Genomic DNA, 22,604 nt, shown 5'->3' with positions numbered 1-22,604 from the left:
GTTTTACCTTTGTTTCAATTTAGTTCAAAAAGTATTAAGTTTACATATTTCATAGAAAAAGTTACATTAGTGTTTTAAATTAATACATTCCGTTAAATATTTTAAACACCGTTAGTTATTTTATAATTTGTCTAATTTATCATCATAATAAAAGAATAATTAGAGATTTAATACAATTAATCACTCGAAAAAAATAACAATCAATATACTCTATTTTTATTGTATTCTTTATAGAACACAATATAAAATAAGTCCGTATTTCATAATTACAAAATGGCTAATTTGAGCTTCAAATAGTCAATAAGTAAATATTTAGTTTTTTCAAAAATATTCAATATCTTTTTAGTTGTATTCTCCATTGTTACATGAGAAAGCTTAGACAATAAAATGCAATTCGCAAATTTGATGGTGAAGAGTGGTGATTTTTTTTTCTATGTGTTTTTTCATTTTTGTGAGTAATAAAAATAATTGTGTTTGAAATAATTAATGAAAATTTTTAATTTTAAACTTTTTGTACAAATTTGAAACATTGATGAAACTTTTTGTATATATAATGTAATTGGAAGTAACGGTGTTAGTAGGGACTTAACGGAATGTATTTTCTTGTAACACTAAGTAAATTTTTTGTATGAAATATGTAAACTTAATATTTTTTGTACTAAATTGAAATAAAGGTAAAACATTTTGTATTAAACATGTAATTAGCCCACATATACATTCCCCTGTTTGTGTTCAGACCTCTAGCTGACTTTGATTTTACTAGTATATTTATAATTTTGTATATATACATCGAGAATAAGTCGCAATGATAGTGAATTTAGTTACTCATTCAGTTATGTGATAAAACTCAAACAAGTGAAGCAATGTCTTTTGTAATAACTCAAGGATGATTGATCTTTGTGAGATTGAGCTTGGTATGCCATTGGTAAATGAGCTGAGCTCAGTACCAAGCTTTGTTTTTCTTGAATTCTTAAGAGGCTTAATATCTGAATCTATTTAGACCTTTTCATTGTAGTCTAATATCACTGACAGCAACGTGTTATAGATTATTGTTAGATGTACTCCCTGAATCAGGGTTTAAATACAAGTAACTTGGAAGTTTTTAGCACCAATTCGTAAGTTGGGCTCAAACTGTGTATATTCCTTTATATTTGGGGGCTGTTGTGACAGTGATTGGTGACAGATCTTCACTTATGGCAGTTGTTCTTCTGAATACATTCTTATTTCACATGTGATGTTATACAACTGCATTGATCACTGAGTCGTCTGCTAAGGTGATTGATGGAAAAGCAACTGCCAAAGAGATCACTGAGTCGTCTGTTGTCATCGATGTTGGAATCAATCCTGTTGAGGTATGCCTTCTACTCTTGGAAATCCCCTTCCTTGTTGCCACCTAGTTATACGATTTTGGCTAAACTCGTGCTTTTTGCACAACAGGGCATGAGCTGCAGCCGTGGATATCGGCTTGTTGGAGACGTATGCTATGAGGAGGCTAACAAGATTGCTTCAGCCATCACTCCGGTTCCTGGAGGAGTTGGGCCCATGACCATAGCAATGCTTCTCTCCAACACTCTCACCGCAGCTAAGCGAGCCTACAATTTGGAATGATATTCTCAGTCGGTGCGTAGTTTTGGCTAATAAGTAGCAAAATATTGGGTTGAAATTTGAGAATGAGAAAATGGTTTTCCTGTATTCACTTGTTGGCTTGGAAACTAGCCTCCTTTTAGTATCTCCCCTTATATTGTAGAGTATAAATGATTGTGAGTAACATATTCTGATTCTGGGTTAGTTGCTAACTTACGTTTCTTGTTGATGTAAAAAAAAATTATTACTCCAAAACAATCAAGGGTTAATTAGTACTCCTAGTTAATTTATGATTCATAATATAATAATCTTCTCTCATAATTCAATTAAAATCCTAAATATAGAATTTTGACTATAGTATTATTTTCTTTATTCTAGTTCTGATTCATTAATTCCCGGTTTTAACTTGTGAATTTGCTAGTTAGACTTCATTATTTTTCAATAAAAATTTCAATAATTTGATCAAATTTATCTAAAGAGACATCTGATTTATTTCATAAAATTAAAAATAAAAACGGAGGAATGGCTCCAATTACATTTTGTTGATCCTTACTATAATTCTAAATTAACATAAATTAATTTATTAATAAAAAATAAATAAATTAAAAGGGAATGCACCCCCGACCCCGAGTCCAAGACTACCTGGCAAAGTCGAGAAAAAACATTAATCATCCAAAGCTGGGAACCACTGTATTTGATCAGAATCAAGATGAACTCTTGCCACAAACTGATCAACTCCATTTTGATTTTGCAGTCTTGAACTTCTTAGAATGGATACCTAGTAAGAAGCACAGCATCATCACCATCATCATCCATAAATAAACAAGATAAGTAGTATTATATCACCAACACAGAATACAATATCTATTTGAGAAGGAAAAATATGTGTCGATACCTTGGGCCGCTCCATCGAGCTCCCAAAATAACCTACTCCGAAAGACGAAGCAGTAAACGCAGCTGCTATCTCGACGGCTTTAAGTTCTGGGCGAGCACCATGGCCCTGATGCAACGACCCAATAATCAGCCCAAGTGTCTACATAATTTCTTGATATGTTCAAGTATTTTATCTCACCAGAGGAGAAGTATCGGCTTGAACAAGTAAAACTCCAGCACTCTTCTCACTCATGCATTTGCCACTTTCAAGAACAGATCTCAATACTTTCGAGCAGGCATTGGCCGGACCAGCCTGAGACCTGCAACAGGTTCTTGTTCATGTGATCAATTTGAGCTACACTGCAAGCTTCAACTCTCTACATACAGTTCAAAGTTTAGGTGAAATAACCTATGGAAGGACGTACAATGATGAAGATAGGCAGGATTCACGAGCAGCCAATCCTTTCATTAGGTACTCTCCGGCACCACTAACACAACAACCGACAATAAAAGGAGCCCCAGAAGGGCCTTTTGAGGATGCCCAACAACCAGCACCGTACATTGCTGCTAGTCCAACACGGCCTCTGACCTGTGAAGTAGTTCCAAGACGCAAACGCATTTAATTATTATTATTATTATTATTATTATTATTATTATTATTTTTATTTTTACTATTATTGTTATTATTATTATTATTATTATTATTCTTATCATTATCATTATCATTATCATTATCATTATCATTATCATTATCATTATCATTATCATCTCAGCCTGATCAGGAGTCAATTCACAGGGAAAACATGATTATGGTAAGCTCAATTGAGTTAGAAAGTATGATAAAATGAAAATAAATCTTATAGAATAAGGAGAATTTTAATGCCATCTTCAGTCATGTTTCTCACTGGATAAGAGTATAACTAAACTGGCACACAGAAGCAATGCCACATCATGAAATTAATCGAAAAGCTCAATATGTGTGATCAGGAATAAATTATTTTTGGATCCAAGTGTAATGCAAACAGAAAATTTATTTAGCAACATACACATTTTAGACATCAAGAGTTCACCTTAAGGGCAATGCCACCACTTGAGGCTCCAGAAGCAATATGTCCCTCAGAATCGACACAAATTACTCCAACCGTGTCTGATATAGCATCCTCTTCTAGTGTACTTAATGAATGAGACTGAGTCCCACTTCCCTTTACCTCTGAAAGATCATGTGATTGGGCATCTACATATGAAACATCAATAATACAAATCAGTGCCAAAAGTGAATAGTTCCAAAATTTACAACAAAGTTGCCTTCCCAAAACACAAATATGTTACTGTTAATAAGCAATGGAAGAATATTCTGGACCCAATCATCTTTTTAAGGAAAAATCATGTTGTAGGGTTGCATAAAGGCTGTCATATTGATAGAGAACTCTTGTAAATGAAAGAAATATATATACTCCTTGAAGTATATAGAAGTAAATTAAAAATAAAACATTTGATACAGCAAGGTATCAACTATCAAGAACTATGAAAGATACCTCTAGCTTTGGCATCATCAAGCATTTCCCTATATCTTTTCCATTGAGTTCGAGCCCTTTCAGTTACCAACCACTGCATCATGAAATGCATAAGCTATGGAAAATGAAAAATACAAATACAGCTCATGCTGTAGGTTTCAGAAGCAAAGGTGGCAGGCAGAAGTATTAGAAGCCACCATATTTAGAGTTTAGACAGAGAAGAAAGAAGTAAAAGCTACCTCATCAGCCTCCACTATACTTCTATCAGAAACCATACCCTTGGACTTCAACCACATATGTGCCCCTTCACCGACCAAGAACCTGAGCAGATAATCTTTCTAATTAACAGATGATTTTCCAATAGACCCCCAATCACGAAGCATGATCCAGTGGCAGGGCATGAAAACACAATACTCTACAGAGGCCAACCAGTTCTCACAAAGATAAGGATGCATTTGAATACATACTGTATAACTTCTAGGATAACAATATTGTTGAAGCACAAAAAGGAGGAGGATAACCGTACATAGGACTAATTCGACCCAGAAGTGATGAACCTGAAATCTGTTCTTTGGTTAGCAACACAGCAATCTGGATGGGATTTCTAACACCTGTTGACCATTAACTTAAGAAGAATGAAATTAGTCCGTAATTATAACCCCACCAGTTTTGTAGGAGAAAAAGTTCAATAATTTGCAAACTACCTGGGGTTGCTCCAACAGCACCAAAAGCTCCAGAGTCACCATCCATTACACTGGCATCACATTCTACGTGACCGTCCTCAGTCAAGTTTGATCCCCTCCCAGCATTCGTGCAAGGATCATCCTACATATGAAAACATAGTTCCTCGTAAATCCAAAATCAAGGGGCTCACATCACATTCAGAGAGGAAATTTAACATGATTTAACATGAAGGCGCCTAATGCTGCTAATAGAATATGGTTACATGCTATTACATCCATCACATTTCAATTTGCCCATCCAAGACTTGTTCTAAATGTCTAATTTTCCCCATAACCGATCTCCCATTCGATTCCCCAAAAGCGAGACAAAAGTGTTACAGCATTTACACCAAAGAGATATAGCAAAATACCTCCAAAACTTGAATTGCAGCTCCAACAGCATCAATACATACACCAGAACCCTACATTAAACAAGAATAATTCAGATACTGAACTGGAAATATATAGAATTAACTTTAACTTCAACTTCAAATTGAGAAAGTTTTAACTTTATCTTCAACCACCAAATCAACGCCATCCAACTCAAAATTCTAATCTTCCCAAGTATCGCTCACAAAATCCAATCTTTTCGATTCTCGGTAGAGGAAATAGCCAATTAATTTTGTAATAATCGCGATTCTTTTCATTGAATTTGGAAAAGCAAGTGAAGAATATAGGCTACTGAATCACGGAAAAGAAGAAAAGAGAGAAGAAGAAAGACCTTCCGGAGAAGCGAAGCGGCCGCCAGACAGGCGCGTTTCATGGCGGAGCGGAGGGCCTTTTCGTTCGACGGCGCGTGAAAACCCGCGCCAACGTGCACCGCGACGAAGAATCGATCACCTGCTTCGCGCTCCATTGATATGATTTCAAGAATTTTCCCAAATTACACGATGCAGCTCTTTACTCAAACAGTCAAACTACTCCATATTACTCGTGATTTTTCAAGAAGGTACCACTACCCTAATAGTCACTGCTATTACAGTAGTGGTACCCTTCTTGAAAAATCACTACTGTGATAGTCCAAATTTAACTACACAAGTTTTAAGTAATTTAAAAAAAGTTGAATCGAAAAAATGAATGGAGTATGAATACTTTTTTGGATTGTCACATTGCATAAAAATAAAACAATTTCTACAATTAAAACAACATTATCTTTATTTTTTTTCTCTTTGTTAGTATTTTATTGTCACTCTTTTAACTCGCAAAACAAAATTGTATAAAAACATAAATATTTCATATTTAAATATTAATTAATTTTATAGTGGAACGTGAGTGTAATGATGTTACTTGAGTGGGTATTTTTAAAATTTTGTTAACTGTCCAAAATGAAAAATATGGAAAATATTTCATGGATGGAGTGGGTATTTTTTAAAATTTTGTTAAACTGTTTTTTTTTCACTAGCTTGTAATTTTTTTTCAAATGAATATAAATTTAACGACCATCCACGATGGACTCAAACATGAGTTCTTTAGCCTCAAACATTACCACACGCTAACAGTGTCATACTGGTACATTATACTATTAAATTGATTACTTGATGTGGTTTTTATCTACCAAAGCAATTAAAAAGAGACTGAACTACAAAAATGATCTCTAAATTTTGTTGTTGGCATCTTTACCGTCCCTAAACTTTAAAAATATCTTGAGTGATTCATGAATTTTTTATTTTATTTTATTTATTTATTAATTTTTTTTAATCATTTTTCACTTTTCTGAAATAATTTCGAGCTTAAATGTGTCCTAGGCCATGTAGGATATTAGTGTTACTTTTATAATTATTAATTATCAATTTTGTGAAGATTAACTAGGCGTTAATTAGAGTTTTAACTGGGGATTTATTATTTTGAAATTCAGATTTATCAATCGTTAATTCTGATTGTGAAATATTTTGAAATGTTTTACAGTATGATGATATGTGATCCAATTGACCTTGAATAATGACTCTAACTGCATTTGATTGGGTCCGACCACACGTATAAAAGTATAAAACAGTAATCATAATATTAACATGTGCATATGCAATCTTTTTTTTAGAGAAAGACATGCAACCTTTATTACTATATGAAATCAAGTCAGTTTCACATGCACAGACAAACGCTAAATCATCAAATCATATGAATGAGCAATGTTTTTCATGAACAAAATCATCAAATCACACAAACAAACACACAGTCATTTTCACTCTTTACAACTTATCCATCACAACAAAAGCATCAAAACCTGCTCACAAACAAACACAAAATCCATAAAAAAAAAAAACAAGACCAAATCATGAACAGTGTGATTGCAAGGCTTCCACACACGCACACTAACTATCCATCAAGCAGAATACAGAGCATCCTCGTAAAAGAAGGCGCCCGAAGGCCCTCCACGAGGCAGCAGCGCCACCCTGACCACATTCTGAGCAGCCTCCTCGGCGCTGAGTGGGCCAAGATTGCAAGTAATATTTGTTCTAGCAAATCCGGGGCAGAGGCAGTTGACGCGGATATCTGTGTGTTTTTTAGCCAACACTTTTGTGTATGCAATCAAAGCCGCTTTAGAGACTTTATAGGCTGTAACATGAGTTGGCCACTTGTTCTCTTCCAATCTCCCCTCTTTGAAATCGTTGAGGAATTCTCGCACCACCCCTTCTATGCTCTCTTCCGTAAGGCATGCCTCGTTGCTCAAGACAGTTTTAGCGCGCTCATTCTGCAAGAGCTGAAGGCGCTAACAGAGATTAGCAGAGTTAGAGAATTTGAGTTTTGATGTATATAATATAGTATACCTTTAGGTGGCCTAATAAGGAGGAGACATTGGCAATAGTTGGCGAATCAGAGAGTCGAAGGAGAGGAATGAAGGCTTCTGTTACTCTCTTTGCACCGTAGAAGTTTGTTTGTATGCACTCTTCTGCGGCCTCGTATGTCTGGATAAGAATTGCCCCTGCCTTGAGCTGCAGTGGCTCTGCCTACCCAAACGACGTTATGAGTTACTAGTATTTATGTTCACCATAATAGTATTGCACAAAAAGAGTGAAAAAAGAATATAGTACTACCTCTCCATTTGCATTAGCAAGGACTGAAGCAACATCTGCTTCTATAATTTGTTGAATAATTGAAGCATCTCCCTCCAGTCCTATTCCTCCGATGCCTGCATTGTTCACCAGAATGTCAAGCTTCCCGTACGTTGTTGTGAGGAATTGGACAGCAGCAGCTATGCTTGCAGCATCGACAACATTGAGTTGATGAAAAACCACATAATCAGAAAGGCCAGAGTCCTTGAGGCTTTCCACTGCTTCATGGCCTCTCTTCTCATCCCTTGCACCTAAAATTACCACAATTCCTTTCGAAGCTAACTGCCTACATATCTCCAACCCGATCCCTTTGTTCCCTCCCGTAACTAATGCATACCGGCCACCTGCCTCCGCCATTGATACTAACCGTAATTTCCCTTGAGATTAGATGACACCAGATTTTCTCTTTGTTTTTTCACAATATATAGTGCTCATCCAACCCGGCAAAGTCAAGCTTAGGATTCTCATTCCAAATCAGTACCGCCAATTTTTGCATTCTATATACATTATATTATTCTAAGATTGTATCATTGGAAGAAAGCGACAGCCGACCACATTTAATATTTATATTATACACATACCTACACTTTCCTTGTTGGAAACATGGTATAATGGGATGTAAAGGCGCTTATGAGAGTATATTAATGGAAAGTCTGTTTTTTTTTCTAAATTATAAACAGATAGAGTTTGATAGAGTAGAACATTCTAACAAAATTAATAAACTATAATTTTCACTTCATACGGCTACACCATTCACATCCATACTTTTAATTTTTAATATCCAATCAGATTAATTATATATGAATCTTGTGAAAATTAATAAGCGTCCAGTGATATGAAATGAGGATAACAAAGAAGTGAATACTCCTACAAACACAATTATTAATTGTTAGTACATGAAAAAGCTAGTTGGATTTGTTTCTTAGAAAGACAAGGCATCCGACCGATGGAAGAAGGAACCCGAGGGGCCTCCATGGGGAAGCAATGCCATCTTGACCGGAGCTTCAGCAGCTTCGACTTCACTTAGAGGGCCAGAATTGAAGGTTATATCTGTTCTAGCAAAACCAGGACACACAGCATTGATGCAGATATTGGGGTATTTTTTAGCTGCAAGCCAAGTATACGCGTTGAGAGCTGCTTTCGACACTTTGTAGGCTGCAAGGTGAGGAGGCCACTGCTTCTCTTCCAGTTTACCCTCTTTTAAGTCTTTGAGGAATTGTTGCGCAACTTCATCTACTCTCTCTTCTGTTAGCCTCTCTTTGCTGCTCAACACTCCTTTCGCCCATTCGTTAGGCTGAAGCTGGAGATATATGTACATGATCAATCAGATACACACACAATTTAAAGAAGTGCTTATCTTCCAAAATAAAGATTAGTACCACTAAACAGCCTAGAGTGGAGGTGACATTGACAATTCTTGGTGAATGAGAGAGTTGCAGCAGAGGAATGAGGGCTTCTGTTACTCTTTTTGCACCGTAGTAGTTTGTCTCAATGCATTCTTCCGCCCTCTTCAGTGTCTCGATAAGCTTTCCACTTGCTTTCGCGTGAAATGGCTCAGCCTGCAAGCCAAGTATACGCGTTAAGAAACAGATATATGAATAAGAAGGAGAATCTTCAATGGAAAGAAACCTGTCCGCCAGCAAGGAATGAGGCGCCGTCTGCCTCAATATACTCTTGAAGCACTGAAACATCTCCATCCACCTCTGCACCGCGAATTCCTGCATTATTCACCTGCTCACACAAATGCAATCATCACATACAATATAAATATTGAAATCAAGAATGATCACAATTGATTTACCAAAATGTCGAGCCTTCCGAATCTTGACTGGATGAACTCAAAAACAGCGTCAACGCTAGCAGGATCAACGACGTCTAGTTGATGAAAAACCACATTATCCAATTCCTTAAGCTTCTCTCGAGCTTCAATACCTCTCTTTTCATCTCTTGCTGCTAAAACCACCACCACTCCTTTACATGCTAACTGCCTGCAGATTTCGAACCCGATTCCTTTGTTTGCTCCTGTAACCAATGCGTACCTGCACCAATAATTAAATTGTAAATATAATTCATTTAATTTCATTCAACTAAACCTTAACTACCTTTGTGTTGCATCCGCCATTGTTTTTAACTTTTGTTTTCTGTCTTAAACCAGACTAGTAATAACAAGTTTCTTGTTTCAAACAACTTGTGCTACCTTTATAACTGTAAGGTTTGTCAATTGTCATGACATTTCGACCTTGACAAAGTATGCCCCACAAAATTAAGTTGACAACAACAATGATTTTTCCTATGGCAGTTTCTTGGTTCACACTTTTATATCACATGCAAATGAAACAAAATCCTTAATGCTCCAAACAGACGGTTTCAATACTTGGTCATCAACATAATCTTAATAAAATATTTTCCAACAAAATTGTCCATATTAAATATGGACACTGTCATTTTTTTTTAACTATGTCAACTTAATTTCCGTCGAACTAAATATTGTGCCATTCTTTTGATTCTACTTTATTCTTGAGATAAAGATGTAAAAGCTTTGCAGAATATATTCTTTTGCTTTAATTAGCATATGTCTGAAAAGGAAGGGGATGGATGAGGCGAGCCTCTGCATTAATGCATAATATTACAGTCAAAAGATATGGCGAGCACTACTCTTGTTGCGATTCTTTCCTGACATAAGATTTTTTAAAATGAGTAGAATATTTGTTGGTTTTGATATGTTACTTCCATTTACCCAAAGGCTGGAGGTGTATATAATAATAAAATAAAGACGTAGTAGTATATAGTTGCAGAGGGTTATGGTTGGTGTAAGGGTGGTGCAAAACATGGCAATGACCAATGAGAGATAATAACAACATTTATTCCTCAAAAGATGAGATTTCCTTCTCAACAAAGAATAAGCCGGAAGGGCCATCATGGGGCAGCAATGCAGCCATCACTGGACATTCTGCTCCTTGTTCCACTGTCCGCTTCCCCGTGCTGTAGTTGAGGTCAGTTTTAACATATCCCGGGCACACGCTGTTAATCCGGATATCAGGCTTCATCTTGGCAAGAAGCCTTGTGTAGGCGTTCATGGCTGCTTTCGAGACTGTGTAAGCAGCAATTAGCTGAGGCCATTCTTTAGCTTCTAAACACCCCTCTTTCATGTCTCCCAGAAACTCATTCACCACCTCGTCGATTTTATCTTCTGTCAGATTCTCCACGTCCTTGAGCACCCCTTTGGCCCATTCGTTGCCTACGTACTGAATCAAGAAAGACCAATCCCAAGCAACAAACATGACAGGACCATAATTGGAAAAGGAAAAAAAAGAAGCTGCCAAGTTACCTTAAGCTTGCCAGATGCAGATGAGACATTGACAATTGTTGGTGAAGCAGAGAGATGGAGTAAGGGAAGCAGTGCTTCAGTAGTGAGTTTAGCGCCATAATAGTTTGTTTGCAGACATGCTAATGCTAACTCGTAGTTCTCACTCAACAACTCTTTCCAATTTATTTGATCACTCTGTTTTCACAAACAAAAACAAACATGGCCTAAACACAAGTTCCAATTCCACATTGAATCAAACCGGACTTACACCACCACCAGCCGCAGACGAGGCTCGGAAAGCATCGTCGTCGAGCAGGGTTCCACCGATCCCAGCATTGTTAATCTGCACACCCAAGGTAAGGAGACACAACAAACAGATAATTGATTTGTTAAAAAAGAAAGTGAAAATAATGAGTTGGGTACCAAGATATCAAGCTTGCCGAAACGGGAGTGAATGAATTGAGCGAAAGAAGCGATGCTTGGTTGGTCGGTAACATCAAGCTGATGAAAGATGACAAAATTAGAAAGGCCAAACCCTTTGAGTTTTTCAACAGCTTCGAGGCCTCTCTTCTCGTCTCTGGCTGTCACCACTACCGTCACGCCTTGTGACGCCAACTGCCTACAAATCTCGAATCCTATCCCTTTGTTTGATCCTGTGACCACGGCATACCTGCATCACAAAGAAATTCAGATGAATGAAGGAAGCAGTATCCTCTAAGTGAGTGAGGCAAGATACACTGAGTAGTTAATTACTTGGTTTTTGTCTCCGCCATGGATGAGATGAGATGAGATGAGATGAGAGCTCAGGCTGCCCCCAATGTTGTAACGTTGGCTTTATTTTATTCCTCAAATATGGGGAATGCGATTATTGCTATTTTTGTGGTTGAAAATACTGTGCACCAATTGGTTTTGGACTTATATATCAAATCTTTGGTGAGGGCAGCCCATTGCTTGACTGGCTCGTCACTTACCTGGTGTCCCCGATGACCGTCACGTAGCAACTTCACGCGGATTGTGAGCACCAGCCGTTGGATCTAGGGCTGTGCTTCTTTTGTGAGTTAAGTAAGGGACGCCATTTCCTTTCTCAGTCATTCTATTCACTACTCTTTCTCTAGTGCGATGAACTCTCCCTTCTCTCTACGCACTCTCTCTTTCTCCGAGGCGGTTATCGCCGGTGATTCACTCTAATCTTCTTCCCTCTCCGATGAATTTCTGTTATAGTGAGATCGTTCTCTCGGTGTTAGGTTACTGCTTCGGTTTCCTCTGAGATTTAGGGTTAGATCTGGTGTTGTTGTCAGAACTGGTTATGATTGGAGCGATCTTGTGTTGTGACGATGAGACCTGTGAGTTTGGTGAATATCCACGTGTTGAGTAGGCTGACGTTTGCGGTAGTTGGTGAAACTGAGGTTTATGACCACTGAGTTCGACAGTGCTTCTCTTATGACTGTTAGTTGAAGCTGTGGGGAGGTCCTTGGCCCGGGGTAGTTGCTGTTGCGACCTGAGCCATATCCTGATGCTCTTGACCTTGTCTCTTCTTGTACAGTTTTCATATAGATCCTACGGGATCATTGTTTAGTGTTACTAACTTTTCTACTTAGAATAGTTGTAATTCTGTAATTAGTGAATCCATGGTGGCCTGATCCCTACAGTGGTATCAGAGCCACATGGGGATCACTGTGGAACACCGGGTCACTAAATAAGGAGGTGAGCTCGTCAGAGTAAAGCTCAAACCTCTGGTATAGGTTCTGAGGTAAAACGGATACACCTTAACGAAGTGTATCCGCTCTGGAAAATTGGTGAAACCTCTCATTTACTGTTTTCTTAGCACTAGGTTTGGGTTTTGCTGCGGTAGTACATTGGCCGCGGTTTAGGTTTTCTGTACTCTTGTTTTCTCACATGCACTTGGTGCTTACTGCTTTCTTGCTTCTGCTTCTTGCTTTCTGCTTGCTCTTCTTCCAAAGTGTGCATTCCAGAAACGTTTTCTTGTGTCTCAGGGTGAATTACCTATCCACCATGTGCCTTAACCGCCTTGAGTGACCCCTGCACCCCCTGTCGTAGGGTGATTGCGAACTGGGAAATCCTCCTGTCGGGGTACACGTGACAGGTAGGGAGGAACTCCTTCTGATTGGTTTACAGAGTCTGGAATCACTTTGGTGCCGTACATGTGTGTGTGTGTGTCTGTTGTAGTTGCATCTAGAGTTGTCCATGGTTCCGGAACTGGCGGTTACGGTTCGGAACCGTCGGTTCCGGTTTTGGAAATTGTTGAACCGGAACCGAACCGCGAGGGTGTTTCGTGGTTACGGTTCCGGTTCCAAAACCGGCGGTTACGGTTACGGTTCAGAACCGCCGGTTTTCCGGCAGTTTTTTACAATTTTTCACTATTCCGAACCGCCGGTTTCCGACGGTTTTTGGCGGTTTCGGCACAGTTTCACGGTTTTTCGGCGGTTTTTTGCGGTTTCGGTCTTGAACCGCTCGGAACCAGCGGTTCCGGCACGGTTTTGGTTCTGAAATTTTGGAACCTGAACCGAACCACGGTTCCAAAAGTGACGGTTTCAGTTGGATTTAAATCTCACGGTTCGGCGGTTAAACGCCCAACCGAAAACCTTGGGCATCTCTAGTTGCATCTATGAGTTTGTGCATGAAAAATCCCTGCATATTTGTTCTAAGTGGACTCTTTGACTATGTTGTGTGTAAGTCCACTATCTGTGTAAGCAGGGTTACTTGTTGTGCCTTGTGTGTGTTAAAATCTTTTAAAAAATGACTCAGCCAGTACGCATTATCCCTTTTAATGGGAAAAAATAATTTTGTGATTTGGAAACAGAAAATCAAGTGTGTTGATCCAGCAGATGGTTTTCAAAACTGTAGAAGGGACTATCCCTGATACTGAGTTTCGCTGAGAAAGTGGCTGAAATGAATGAATTAGCTAGGTCTACTATAATTCTCAACCTTTCTGATTCTGTGATCAGGAAGGTTGGGTCCATTGAATCTGCCTCTGAAATGTGGACTAAGCTGGATACTTCGTTTACTGAAACCTCTGTGTCATCCAGGGTGTATTTTCTTGAAAAACTCTTTAAATTCATACTTGATCTTTCAAAAGACATAGATGATAATATTGACAGATTTCAAAAACTTGTCTAATGCATTAAAAGGTCTGGGGACAAAACTATTGATGAGTATACTAGCATAGCCCTCATGAATGCAATCCCTGATACTTATAGTGATGTAAAGACAACTATTAAGTATGGAAAGGACAATGCCCCTCTTGACCTTATAATTAGTTCTTTAAAATCAAATGGAATGGAAATTAAATAAAACTCTAACTCTAAATCTTCTCAACATAAGGCTCTTAATGTTAGAGGAAGGTCCAAATCCAGAGGGGATGGCAAACATTCTAATGAGAATGGTAAACAGCAAGGTAGAGACAGATCTAGATCTAAAAGTAAAGATTTAAGCTAGAATGACGTGTTTTAATTGTGGAGAAGTGTGTCATTATAAAAATGAATGTACAAGGCCAAAGAAAGGTAAGAACCACAATAATAACAACCAACTGGAGTCAGTTGCTAATCTAGCTAAGGATGATGATTTCGATGGTGTTTGTTTCATGAACCATGACCTGTTTTCTGTAAATTCTGCCTCTGAGTGCTTCTTTTACCAAGTATGACTGGCTAATTGATTCATGATGCACCTTTCACATTTCTCATTTCAAAGATGCTTTTACTTCTCTCAAACCTGTAGACAATGCTTTTGTGTCAATGGTCAAAGACAAGAAGTGTAAAATTCTTGGCATTGGTACTGTGCTTTTGAAGTTTGAGAATGGTTTCCTGTTGACTTTGAACAATATGAGATGTATGCATGACCTAAGCTATAACTTGTTTTCCTACTCTTGTCTTGAATCTGAGGGTTTTGAGGGTGATAAGTCGTATTCTAGGCCTTGGTTACGGGTCAGTATGATGTGCTTAATTGATTATATTTGCAAAACAGTTGTTTAAAGTGTGCAGGTTAAGCATTCTAGCCAGTAGGGAAGTTTCGGAATGTTCAGGTGAAGGAGGCGCCAGCATGATCTCATACTGATCAGTATTCGTGCTAAAACGGCTTGAGATGGAGAAGACGGATAGCTGGGACGGATTACCCACAATTAAGGGCAAGGAAGTCAAATTGCAACGAGGATTTACCCTAAAATCAATGGTAGCCTCCCTATAAAAGGAAGCCAAATTGGAGAGAGAGAGACACATTCACTCATTCACCACCATCTTTAGGTAGAAAGTTCTCTCGGTAGTTTCAGTCTTTCAGCCGTGTCCCGCTTCTTGCCTCGCCGTAGCCATGATCACTTGACGTTCAGATGTTCCCAGAATTCCAGTCATCGTCCATTCCAGCCAGCAAGATCGTAGTTTAGAGTCTCATCGCCCGGAGTGGCAAAACACTTTTACATTGCTTTCGTAGTTTTAAATTTCTCGCTTTCCTTACGTTGGATCTTGTTTGCCTTTGGATATTTTCTGCTTTTGAAGTACTTTGTTGAAGATCCGAACGTGTTTATGCTATGAAGTTGATTTCCGTTTCGTTTATTGTGGTGTTTCTTTATTCCCTTGCCTAGTTAGCTTAAATCTAAAGTTTCTCGGTGTTTAAAGTGCTGAATCTCTCAATTCCGTTTACGTAACAAATTTCTTTAGGATAGATAAACAAGTACTGTTTGATCGGAAAGTAGATCGTTGCATGCAAAGTTTAGTTTTAATTTCTGAATCGTTCTTTCATGTTGACCAGTATGCAGAAGTCCAGTTTCAGTGTTTGATTTCAGATTTGATTTCTTAGTTTTGGATCTGTGTTTGTGAGTTGTTAATCTGAGTTTTCCGTGTTGAATCTGGAATTGTTATCTGAATTTTGGAAGTGTTTGTTGAAGAAGATGATGTCTATTTCAATTGGAGGGGACCACTTACTTTTCGAGATGCTTTTGCTTTTGTCCTTCACTTTTAGTTAAGCCCTGTCAGCCTAGTCATCAAATTTCCACTACACTCTGAATATTCTGTTTAGCCCAAAATAGAAACCCGTACCTTCCAAATATTTTCTGTTACAAAATTGTCTCCCCATTCCACGTACACAGTTACATTCCAAATGTTTTCCTTACCTTCTGACCAGTAGAACACCTCCTTTAAGTTCCAGCCTAGGTAGAAACTCAACCCAAGCGTGGTAGCTAACCAAATCTTCCAATTGTCACCGCGGTAGTTTAAGAACGCACCATCTCTGTGGGATTCGACCCTTACCATCACTATACTGATCAGTAGAAGTGGGTTGAGGAATCTTTGAAACCAAGGTCTAGGTTAGTTAGGATCTCTATCCTGATCAGTAGGATATATCCTTGCTTGAACGACACCTACGCACCTAGGTCCTTTCAAATGGCGCCGTTGCCGGGGATGGATAGAGTTATTTGCAATTACTGTGAGTGATACTTCGGTGTATATATTGTGCATAACCTTTCTTTTTTTTTTCTTTTCAGTTTATGAGAAGCAGTTCGGCTCCTGACCAGTGGAGGCCGAAGATACTTCAGCGAGGATCGATACTCGTAACCACTCGATCCGGGTTGTCGACGGCTTTATCTGACTTAGGTTCGAGTAGCGACGAAGAGCAATACAACATAGAAGGACCAATACCAGAGGAGATACCACTGTTGGAAGGCATTCCAGTTCAGATGGCCGCCAACGGAGATGAGGATCCAGAGATCGGTACCCTTAACGCGCATACCGAGGGAGAACCATCGCAAGCCATAGTCGTCACTCCAGGGCAAACCGCCTGCGATGTGAAGCCTCATGTGATCGCGATTCTGCCTACATACTGTGGGAAGAGCTATGAAGGGCCGTATGAGTTTCTGCATGAGTTTTGTAAAATTTGTAGGGCGCAGAGGAGACCAGCATGAGCGAATGAGGATGATTATAGGTTGAAGGCCTTGCCATTTGTGCTCAAGGGGGAAGCCAACACCTGGTTCATGCGCCTGCCCCCCAACTCCATTGAGACTTGGGCCGATTTCAAGTCAGCATTCCTAGGCGAGTTTTTCCCGTCATCAAAGACAAGCGCGCTGAAAAGGGAAATAACTAATGTGAAGCAAGGGTATGATGAACCCTTGAGCGATTATTGGGCAAGATACATGGGTCTTTTGGAATCATGTCCCAACCATCGCATGGCGGACATTGAAGTGCATCATACTTTCTACGAAGGTATGAACGCGGTAACCAAGGATCTAGCAAATTCATCGTCAGGAGGAAGCTTCACACAATTACGGGTCAGCGAAGCGAAGAGAGTCCTAAGGAAGCTACTGAATGCAAAGAAAGAGTATGACCATTCAAGGGAAGGATACAACCGAGAGCGGGCTGCTGTTGTCTCGTCTGCTGATCAGGAAAATAAACTGGAGCAGAGAATGGACTTGAAGATGGATGAGCTGAAGAAGTCACTTCTGAGTGCGATCGAGAAAAGCACCCCACCACCTCCCCCAGCTGGGAATTACAAAGGTGCAGAACAGGGAAATCAAGGACCGAACTATGAACAGCCTAGTGACTACGTGAATATGGAACAGGTCAATGCTGCGGGGTACTTCAATTCCAGTGGGCATTGGATTCAGGGTAGACAACGGGATGCACCATGGAGGGATCATCCAAACTTTCGATGGGGAGACGGGGGCCAAAATCAGAACCAAGGACAGAACCAGTATAACCCCAATCCAAACCAAAACCCTAACCGTGGACTAGCAAACCCGGACTACCAGCCCAACTGGTCAGGAAGAAACCAACAAACCCAAAATCAAAGCCCACAAAGCCAAAACCCGAGTCCTGTTTATGTACCACCCCACTAGAGAAACTTCCACAGTTTCCAAAATCAGCCAAATCATGCACCCCAACACCATCAGAACCAAAATCAGTTTCAAGCCCAGCACCAGAATCAATATCCTCAAGATCAGTACGTCCCTCCTGCCCAGTATAACCAATACCCGCCTAATCAAGGCCAGCAAAACTTCCAGAACTATCAACACCAAGGGCCGAATCATTTCCAAAATCCGAACAGGGCAAGGAGGTCCGTTGAGGACATGATGGGTGAAATGCTAGCGTCACAACAGAGCATCAAAGGAGACTTGCAATCCCATAACGAGGTCGTGCAGGGGATGCAAAATGCCCAGAAAGAACATAAGGCGAACATGGATATGATGAATAGGCAGTTAGCCCAACTGGCCAGTTCGGTGGGTGATTTGAAGGGAAATGCGGGGAAACTACCATCTACAGTCCAAATACCCGAAAAGGCAAATGTGAGTAAGGTTACGTTGAGGTCAGGAACTACTTATGACGGGCCTCAACCCAAACGACCTAGTGGAGGATCTAACGGAACGAAGATAGGAGGCGATACCGTTTCAGCGGAAGAACTAGGGAAGCCTATGCCTCAGATGCAGGATCCATTCTTCTTGGATGCTACACCAATTGTAGGAGATAAACCCGAAACCCTACTGACCAGGAAGGAACCTCATCGAGAGGAAGAGCCCAGAATGGAAGCCCAGACTCAGGAACTACCCCGGAAAGACTCCAAGAAGGTTGCTAAGGGACAAGTAGATGAGAAAAAAGGGGAGAAACCATTCCCATTCCGATTTGTTACAAAGAGGAAGAAAGAGAACCCGGTTGACTATTTGTCGATTTTTGGGAAGTTGGATGTCACCATACCATTTCTCCAAGCCGTGAAACTACCCCCTCTTGGGAAATTCATAAAAGACTTCATAGCCAGGAGAGCCCAGAAAGATGGCAAGATTATGGTGGAAGGGATAGCGTCAGCAATAGTGCAAGAGACGTTACCACCCAAGAGAGCCGACCCAGGTATGTTTACCTTACCAATAACTGTTGGAGATGTGAAGGTCGAACATGCAATGTGTGATTTGGGGGCGTCTATAAATGTCATGCCATTGTCTATCTATAACCGGTTGAAGGGAGTGATGTTGTCAAGTACTAGAGTATTGATCCAACTGGCTGATAGGTCATGCATAAGTCCGGAGGGAGTTTTAGAGGATGTATTAGTTAGAGTGCATGATTTTACATACCCTGCTGATTTTTATGTGATCAAAATGAGTGAGCATGAAGCGAGGGAGTCTAGTGGAGTCTTGTTAGGAAGACCATTTTTGAGAACGGCCAAGACGATCGTGGATATGGCTGAGGGGACTATTTGCATTGATTTTCATGGGGAGAAGTTTACCTTTGATATAAATGATGCCATGAAGAAACCTATTGATTCTGAAAATCTATGCTATGTTGATGTGATTGACCCTTTAGTCCAAGATTTTCTTGAGACCGAACTATTGCAGGAGAAACTCCAGGCTTTAGATGTTTATGAACAGGCTGACGTAGAAGCTGCTGCATGGTGTGATCTGATCAGTAGCCAGGGGTTGACCGATGAAGAAATTGAAGGAGCAATCAAGGATTTTTGTCAAAAGTCGGAGTTCATAGGAGCCGCAGGGGCTCAGCTACCAGTCAGTATAGAAGAACCATCAGAAGGAGATTTAGAAAAAGGGGAAGAGTCCGAGAAAAACCCCCTAACCGAAGACACACTTCCACCCCAAGTTGAGCTGAAGAAGTTACCCTCGAATTTGAAGTATGCCTTCCTCGGAGGTGAGGACTCCTATCCAGTGATCATCAGCAGCAGCCTTACGAAGGAACAAGAAGCTAGGCTACTGACCGTGCTGAGCAAGAACAAGAAGGCGATTGGATGGAGTCTTACAGATTTAGTTGGAATTAGCCCCGACGTCTGCATGCACCATATTAGGCTGGAAGAGGGAGCAAAGGCACATCGAGATGCCCAAAGGAAAGTAAACCCTAACATGCGAGAGGAAATATTTAAGGAAATCTTGAAGTTGTTGTCGCTAGGGATTATCTATTCAGTGCCAGACAGTGAGTGGGTCAGCCCGATCCACATGGTTCCAAAGAAGTCGGGAATCCAAGTCGTCCAAAATGAGAGGAATGAGCTGATTCCAACGAGGCTAGTCACGGGTTGGCGAATGTGCATCGATTACCGCAAGCTGAACAATGCAACAAGGAAGGATCACTTCCCTCTGCCTTTTATCGACCAGATGTTGGAGCGACTCGCTGGGAAGAAGTACTTTTGCTTCTTGGATGGGTACAGCGGATATTTCCAAATCTACGTGGATCCTGAAGACCAGGATAAGACCACCTTCACTTGCCCATTCAGAACTTATGCATACCGGCGCATGCCTTTCTGCCTATGCAACGCTCCAGGTACGTTTCAACGTTGCATGATGAGCATATTTTCTGATTTGATTGAGGATTGCATAGAGATATTCATGGATGACTTTACGGTCTACGGAGACTCGTTCGATTCTTGCCTTCATCATTTGGATATAGTTCTTGAGAGATGTCAAGCGAAGAGTTTGGTTTTGAACTTTGAGAAGTGCCATTTTATGGTCACCGAAGGGATTGTTCTGGGACACGTGGTCTCGGAAAGGGGAATCCAGGTGGATCGAGCAAAGGTGGACGTTATATCTAAATTACCGTTCCCTACTGATCAAAAGGGGATTAGGGGTTTTCTGGGGCATGCCGGATTTTATCGACGATTTATTAAGGATTTCTCCAAAATCGCCCAACCCCTTACCAGACTACTTCAAAATGACGTGGAGTTCGTTTTTGATGAGCAATGCAAGGCTGCTTTCAATCTTCTCAAGGAAAAGCTGATATCCGCACCTATCATACGGGCTCCTAACTGGGACCATCCTTTCGAAGTAATGTGCGACGCCAGCGACTTTGCGGTAGGGGCCGTGCTGGGTCAGAAGATCGATGGGAAGAGGTACGTAATTTTTTATGCGTCCAAGACTTTGAATCAAGCCCAGCGGAATTACGATACCACTGAAAAGGAGATGCTGGCAGTGGTGTATTCTTTCGAGAAGTTCCGGCCATATTTGTTGGGATCCAAGGTCATAGTATATACTGACCATGCAGCCATTAAGTATCTGGTTGCCAAGAAGGAATCCAAACCACGCTTGATCCGATGGGTACTCTTGTTACAAGAATTTGATTGGGAGGTGGAAGATAAGAGAGGAGTCGAGAACAAGGTGGCAGACCATTTGAGCAGAATAATGCAAAATGGAAACAGTGACGAAGTGCATGATAAGTTTCCAGAGGAACATTTATGTGAGGTGATTTTTGCACCCAGGAAAATTGATTGGGAAGAAGTGTACAAACTTACTGGTCAGAATGATACAGCAAAAGGAAAGGAGAAGGTAGGGCAGGAGCCATGGTATGCGGACCTGGCCAACTACCTAGTAACTGGAGAACTTCCAGAAGCACCAAGTGTTACCAAGGCACAAGAATGAAGATCAAGAGTGAAGCAAAATACTACTTTTGGGACGACCCCTACCTATGGAGGGTAGGATCCGATCAAGTGATAAGAAGGTGCATTCCTGACTGGGAGCAGCGGGATGTTCTAACCCACTGCCATTCGTTAGCATGCGGAGGACATTTCGGATTCAAGAAGACGGCAAGGAAGATTATGGATAGCGGCTTTTATTGGCCAACACTCAACAAAGATGCGTACGAGTTCTGCAGAAGTTGCGAGCGTTGCCAACTGACCGGTGGAATATCTGCCCGGGACGAAATGCCGCAGGTACCCATAATAGTTTGCGAGCTATTCGACATATGGGGAATGGATTTCATGGGGCCTTTTCCTTCGTCCTATGGCAATCTGTATATCCTAGTCGCGGTAGATTACGTCTCCAAATGGGTAGAAGCCAAGGCCACAAGTACGTGTGAAGCAAAGGAGGTGGCCAAGTTCTTAAAGAGTCATATTTTCAGCCGGTTCGGAGTTCCAAGGGCGATCATATCAGATCAAGGTACACACTTCTGTAATCGCACAATTGAAGCCTTAATAAAGAAATACGGTGAGCACCATAGACTTTCCAGCCCGTACCATCCGCAAGCCAATGGTCAAGCGGAGATCTCTAACCGTGAGATAAGAAGATTTTGGAGAAGACTGTGAACACTTCGAGGAAAGACTGGAGTGTGAGGTTAGAGGATGCTCTCTGGGCGTATCGAACAGCCTACAAAACCCCCATAGGCATGTCCCCTTACCGGATCGTTTTTGGGAAGATGTGCCATTTACCGGTTGGGATCGAGCATCGAGCATACTGGGCAGTACAGAAGTGAATATGGATGCTACAGCCTGCGAAGAGGAAAGGAAGCTGCAGCTGCAGGAGCTTGAGGAACTTAGATTGGAGTCATTCGACTCAGCCATGTGGTACAAGGAGCGAACCAAACTGTGGCATGATCGAAATCTGAGAACTAAGGAGCTCCACGTTGGCCAGAAAGTACTACTCTTCCAGTCAAGATTGAAGCTTATGCCAGGGAAACTCAAGTCCAAATGGACAGGACCTTACATCATAACTGCACTCAGATCCAATGGAGCAGTAGAAATTTCAGGGAGTTTTCCTAACTCGGAACCTTTCATAGTAAATGGACATAGGTTGAAAATATTCAGGGAGAATAGCGAAGTGGGTGTAGTGGATGAAATTCCACTGCAAACACTTACATCG

General features: G+C 40.6%; 4 protein-coding genes across 6 annotated transcripts; all 4 read right to left on the bottom strand.

Moving 5' to 3' along the window:
• Positions 1–983: 983 nt before the first annotated feature.
• Positions 984–5,634, bottom strand: LOC121797197 (putative threonine aspartase). Of its 2 annotated transcripts, XM_042195943.1 has the most exons (12): positions 5,415–5,634; positions 5,065–5,115; positions 4,676–4,796; positions 4,498–4,582; positions 4,211–4,292; positions 3,993–4,065; positions 3,528–3,691; positions 2,883–3,046; positions 2,657–2,777; positions 2,480–2,584; positions 2,227–2,362; positions 984–1,592 (listed from the first exon to the last, which is right to left on the bottom strand). In XM_042195943.1, the coding sequence occupies exons 1-11, from the start codon at positions 5,547–5,549 to the stop codon at positions 2,249–2,251; spliced, it is 1,215 nt and encodes a 404-aa protein (XP_042051877.1). In that variant the 5' UTR covers positions 5,550–5,634; the 3' UTR covers positions 984–1,592; positions 2,227–2,248. The 2 variants fall into 2 exon arrangements, with proteins under 2 accessions (XP_042051877.1, XP_042051876.1); XM_042195942.1 differs by lacking the exon at positions 984–1,592 and having other exon boundaries at positions 2,052–2,362.
• A 1,153-nt stretch (positions 5,635–6,787) lies between these two features.
• On the bottom strand, positions 6,788–8,104 carry LOC121794705 ((-)-isopiperitenone reductase-like). Its single transcript, XM_042192989.1, has 3 exons — positions 7,726–8,104; positions 7,459–7,638; positions 6,788–7,391 (listed from the first exon to the last, which is right to left on the bottom strand). The coding sequence occupies exons 1-3, from the start codon at positions 8,098–8,100 to the stop codon at positions 7,014–7,016; spliced, it is 933 nt and encodes a 310-aa protein (XP_042048923.1). The 5' UTR covers positions 8,101–8,104; the 3' UTR covers positions 6,788–7,013.
• A 480-nt stretch (positions 8,105–8,584) lies between these two features.
• Positions 8,585–10,338, bottom strand: LOC121795199 ((-)-isopiperitenone reductase-like). 2 transcript variants are annotated; one of them, XM_042193665.1, is made up of 5 exons: positions 9,846–10,338; positions 9,545–9,782; positions 9,373–9,474; positions 9,123–9,302; positions 8,585–9,043 (listed from the first exon to the last, which is right to left on the bottom strand). In XM_042193665.1, exons 1-5 carry the CDS (start codon positions 9,863–9,865, stop codon positions 8,666–8,668), a joined length of 918 nt encoding a protein of 305 aa, XP_042049599.1. In that variant the 5' UTR covers positions 9,866–10,338; the 3' UTR covers positions 8,585–8,665. The 2 variants fall into 2 exon arrangements, with proteins under 2 accessions (XP_042049599.1, XP_042049598.1); XM_042193664.1 differs by having other exon boundaries at positions 9,545–9,903.
• A 137-nt stretch (positions 10,339–10,475) lies between these two features.
• LOC121795200 ((+)-neomenthol dehydrogenase-like) lies at positions 10,476–11,947 on the bottom strand. The gene is made up of 5 exons (XM_042193666.1): positions 11,804–11,947; positions 11,474–11,720; positions 11,319–11,393; positions 11,072–11,245; positions 10,476–10,988 (listed from the first exon to the last, which is right to left on the bottom strand). Exons 1-5 carry the CDS (start codon positions 11,821–11,823, stop codon positions 10,605–10,607), a joined length of 900 nt encoding a protein of 299 aa, XP_042049600.1. The 5' UTR covers positions 11,824–11,947; the 3' UTR covers positions 10,476–10,604.
• Between the last annotated feature and the right edge of the window lie 10,657 nt (positions 11,948–22,604).

Source organism: Salvia splendens, chromosome 3 (assembly GCF_004379255.2).
Source record: "Salvia splendens isolate huo1 chromosome 3, SspV2, whole genome shotgun sequence".
NCBI classification, from domain to species: Eukaryota; Viridiplantae; Streptophyta; class Magnoliopsida; order Lamiales; family Lamiaceae; genus Salvia; species Salvia splendens.
This window is presented reverse-complemented; position numbering and strand designations above follow the sequence as displayed.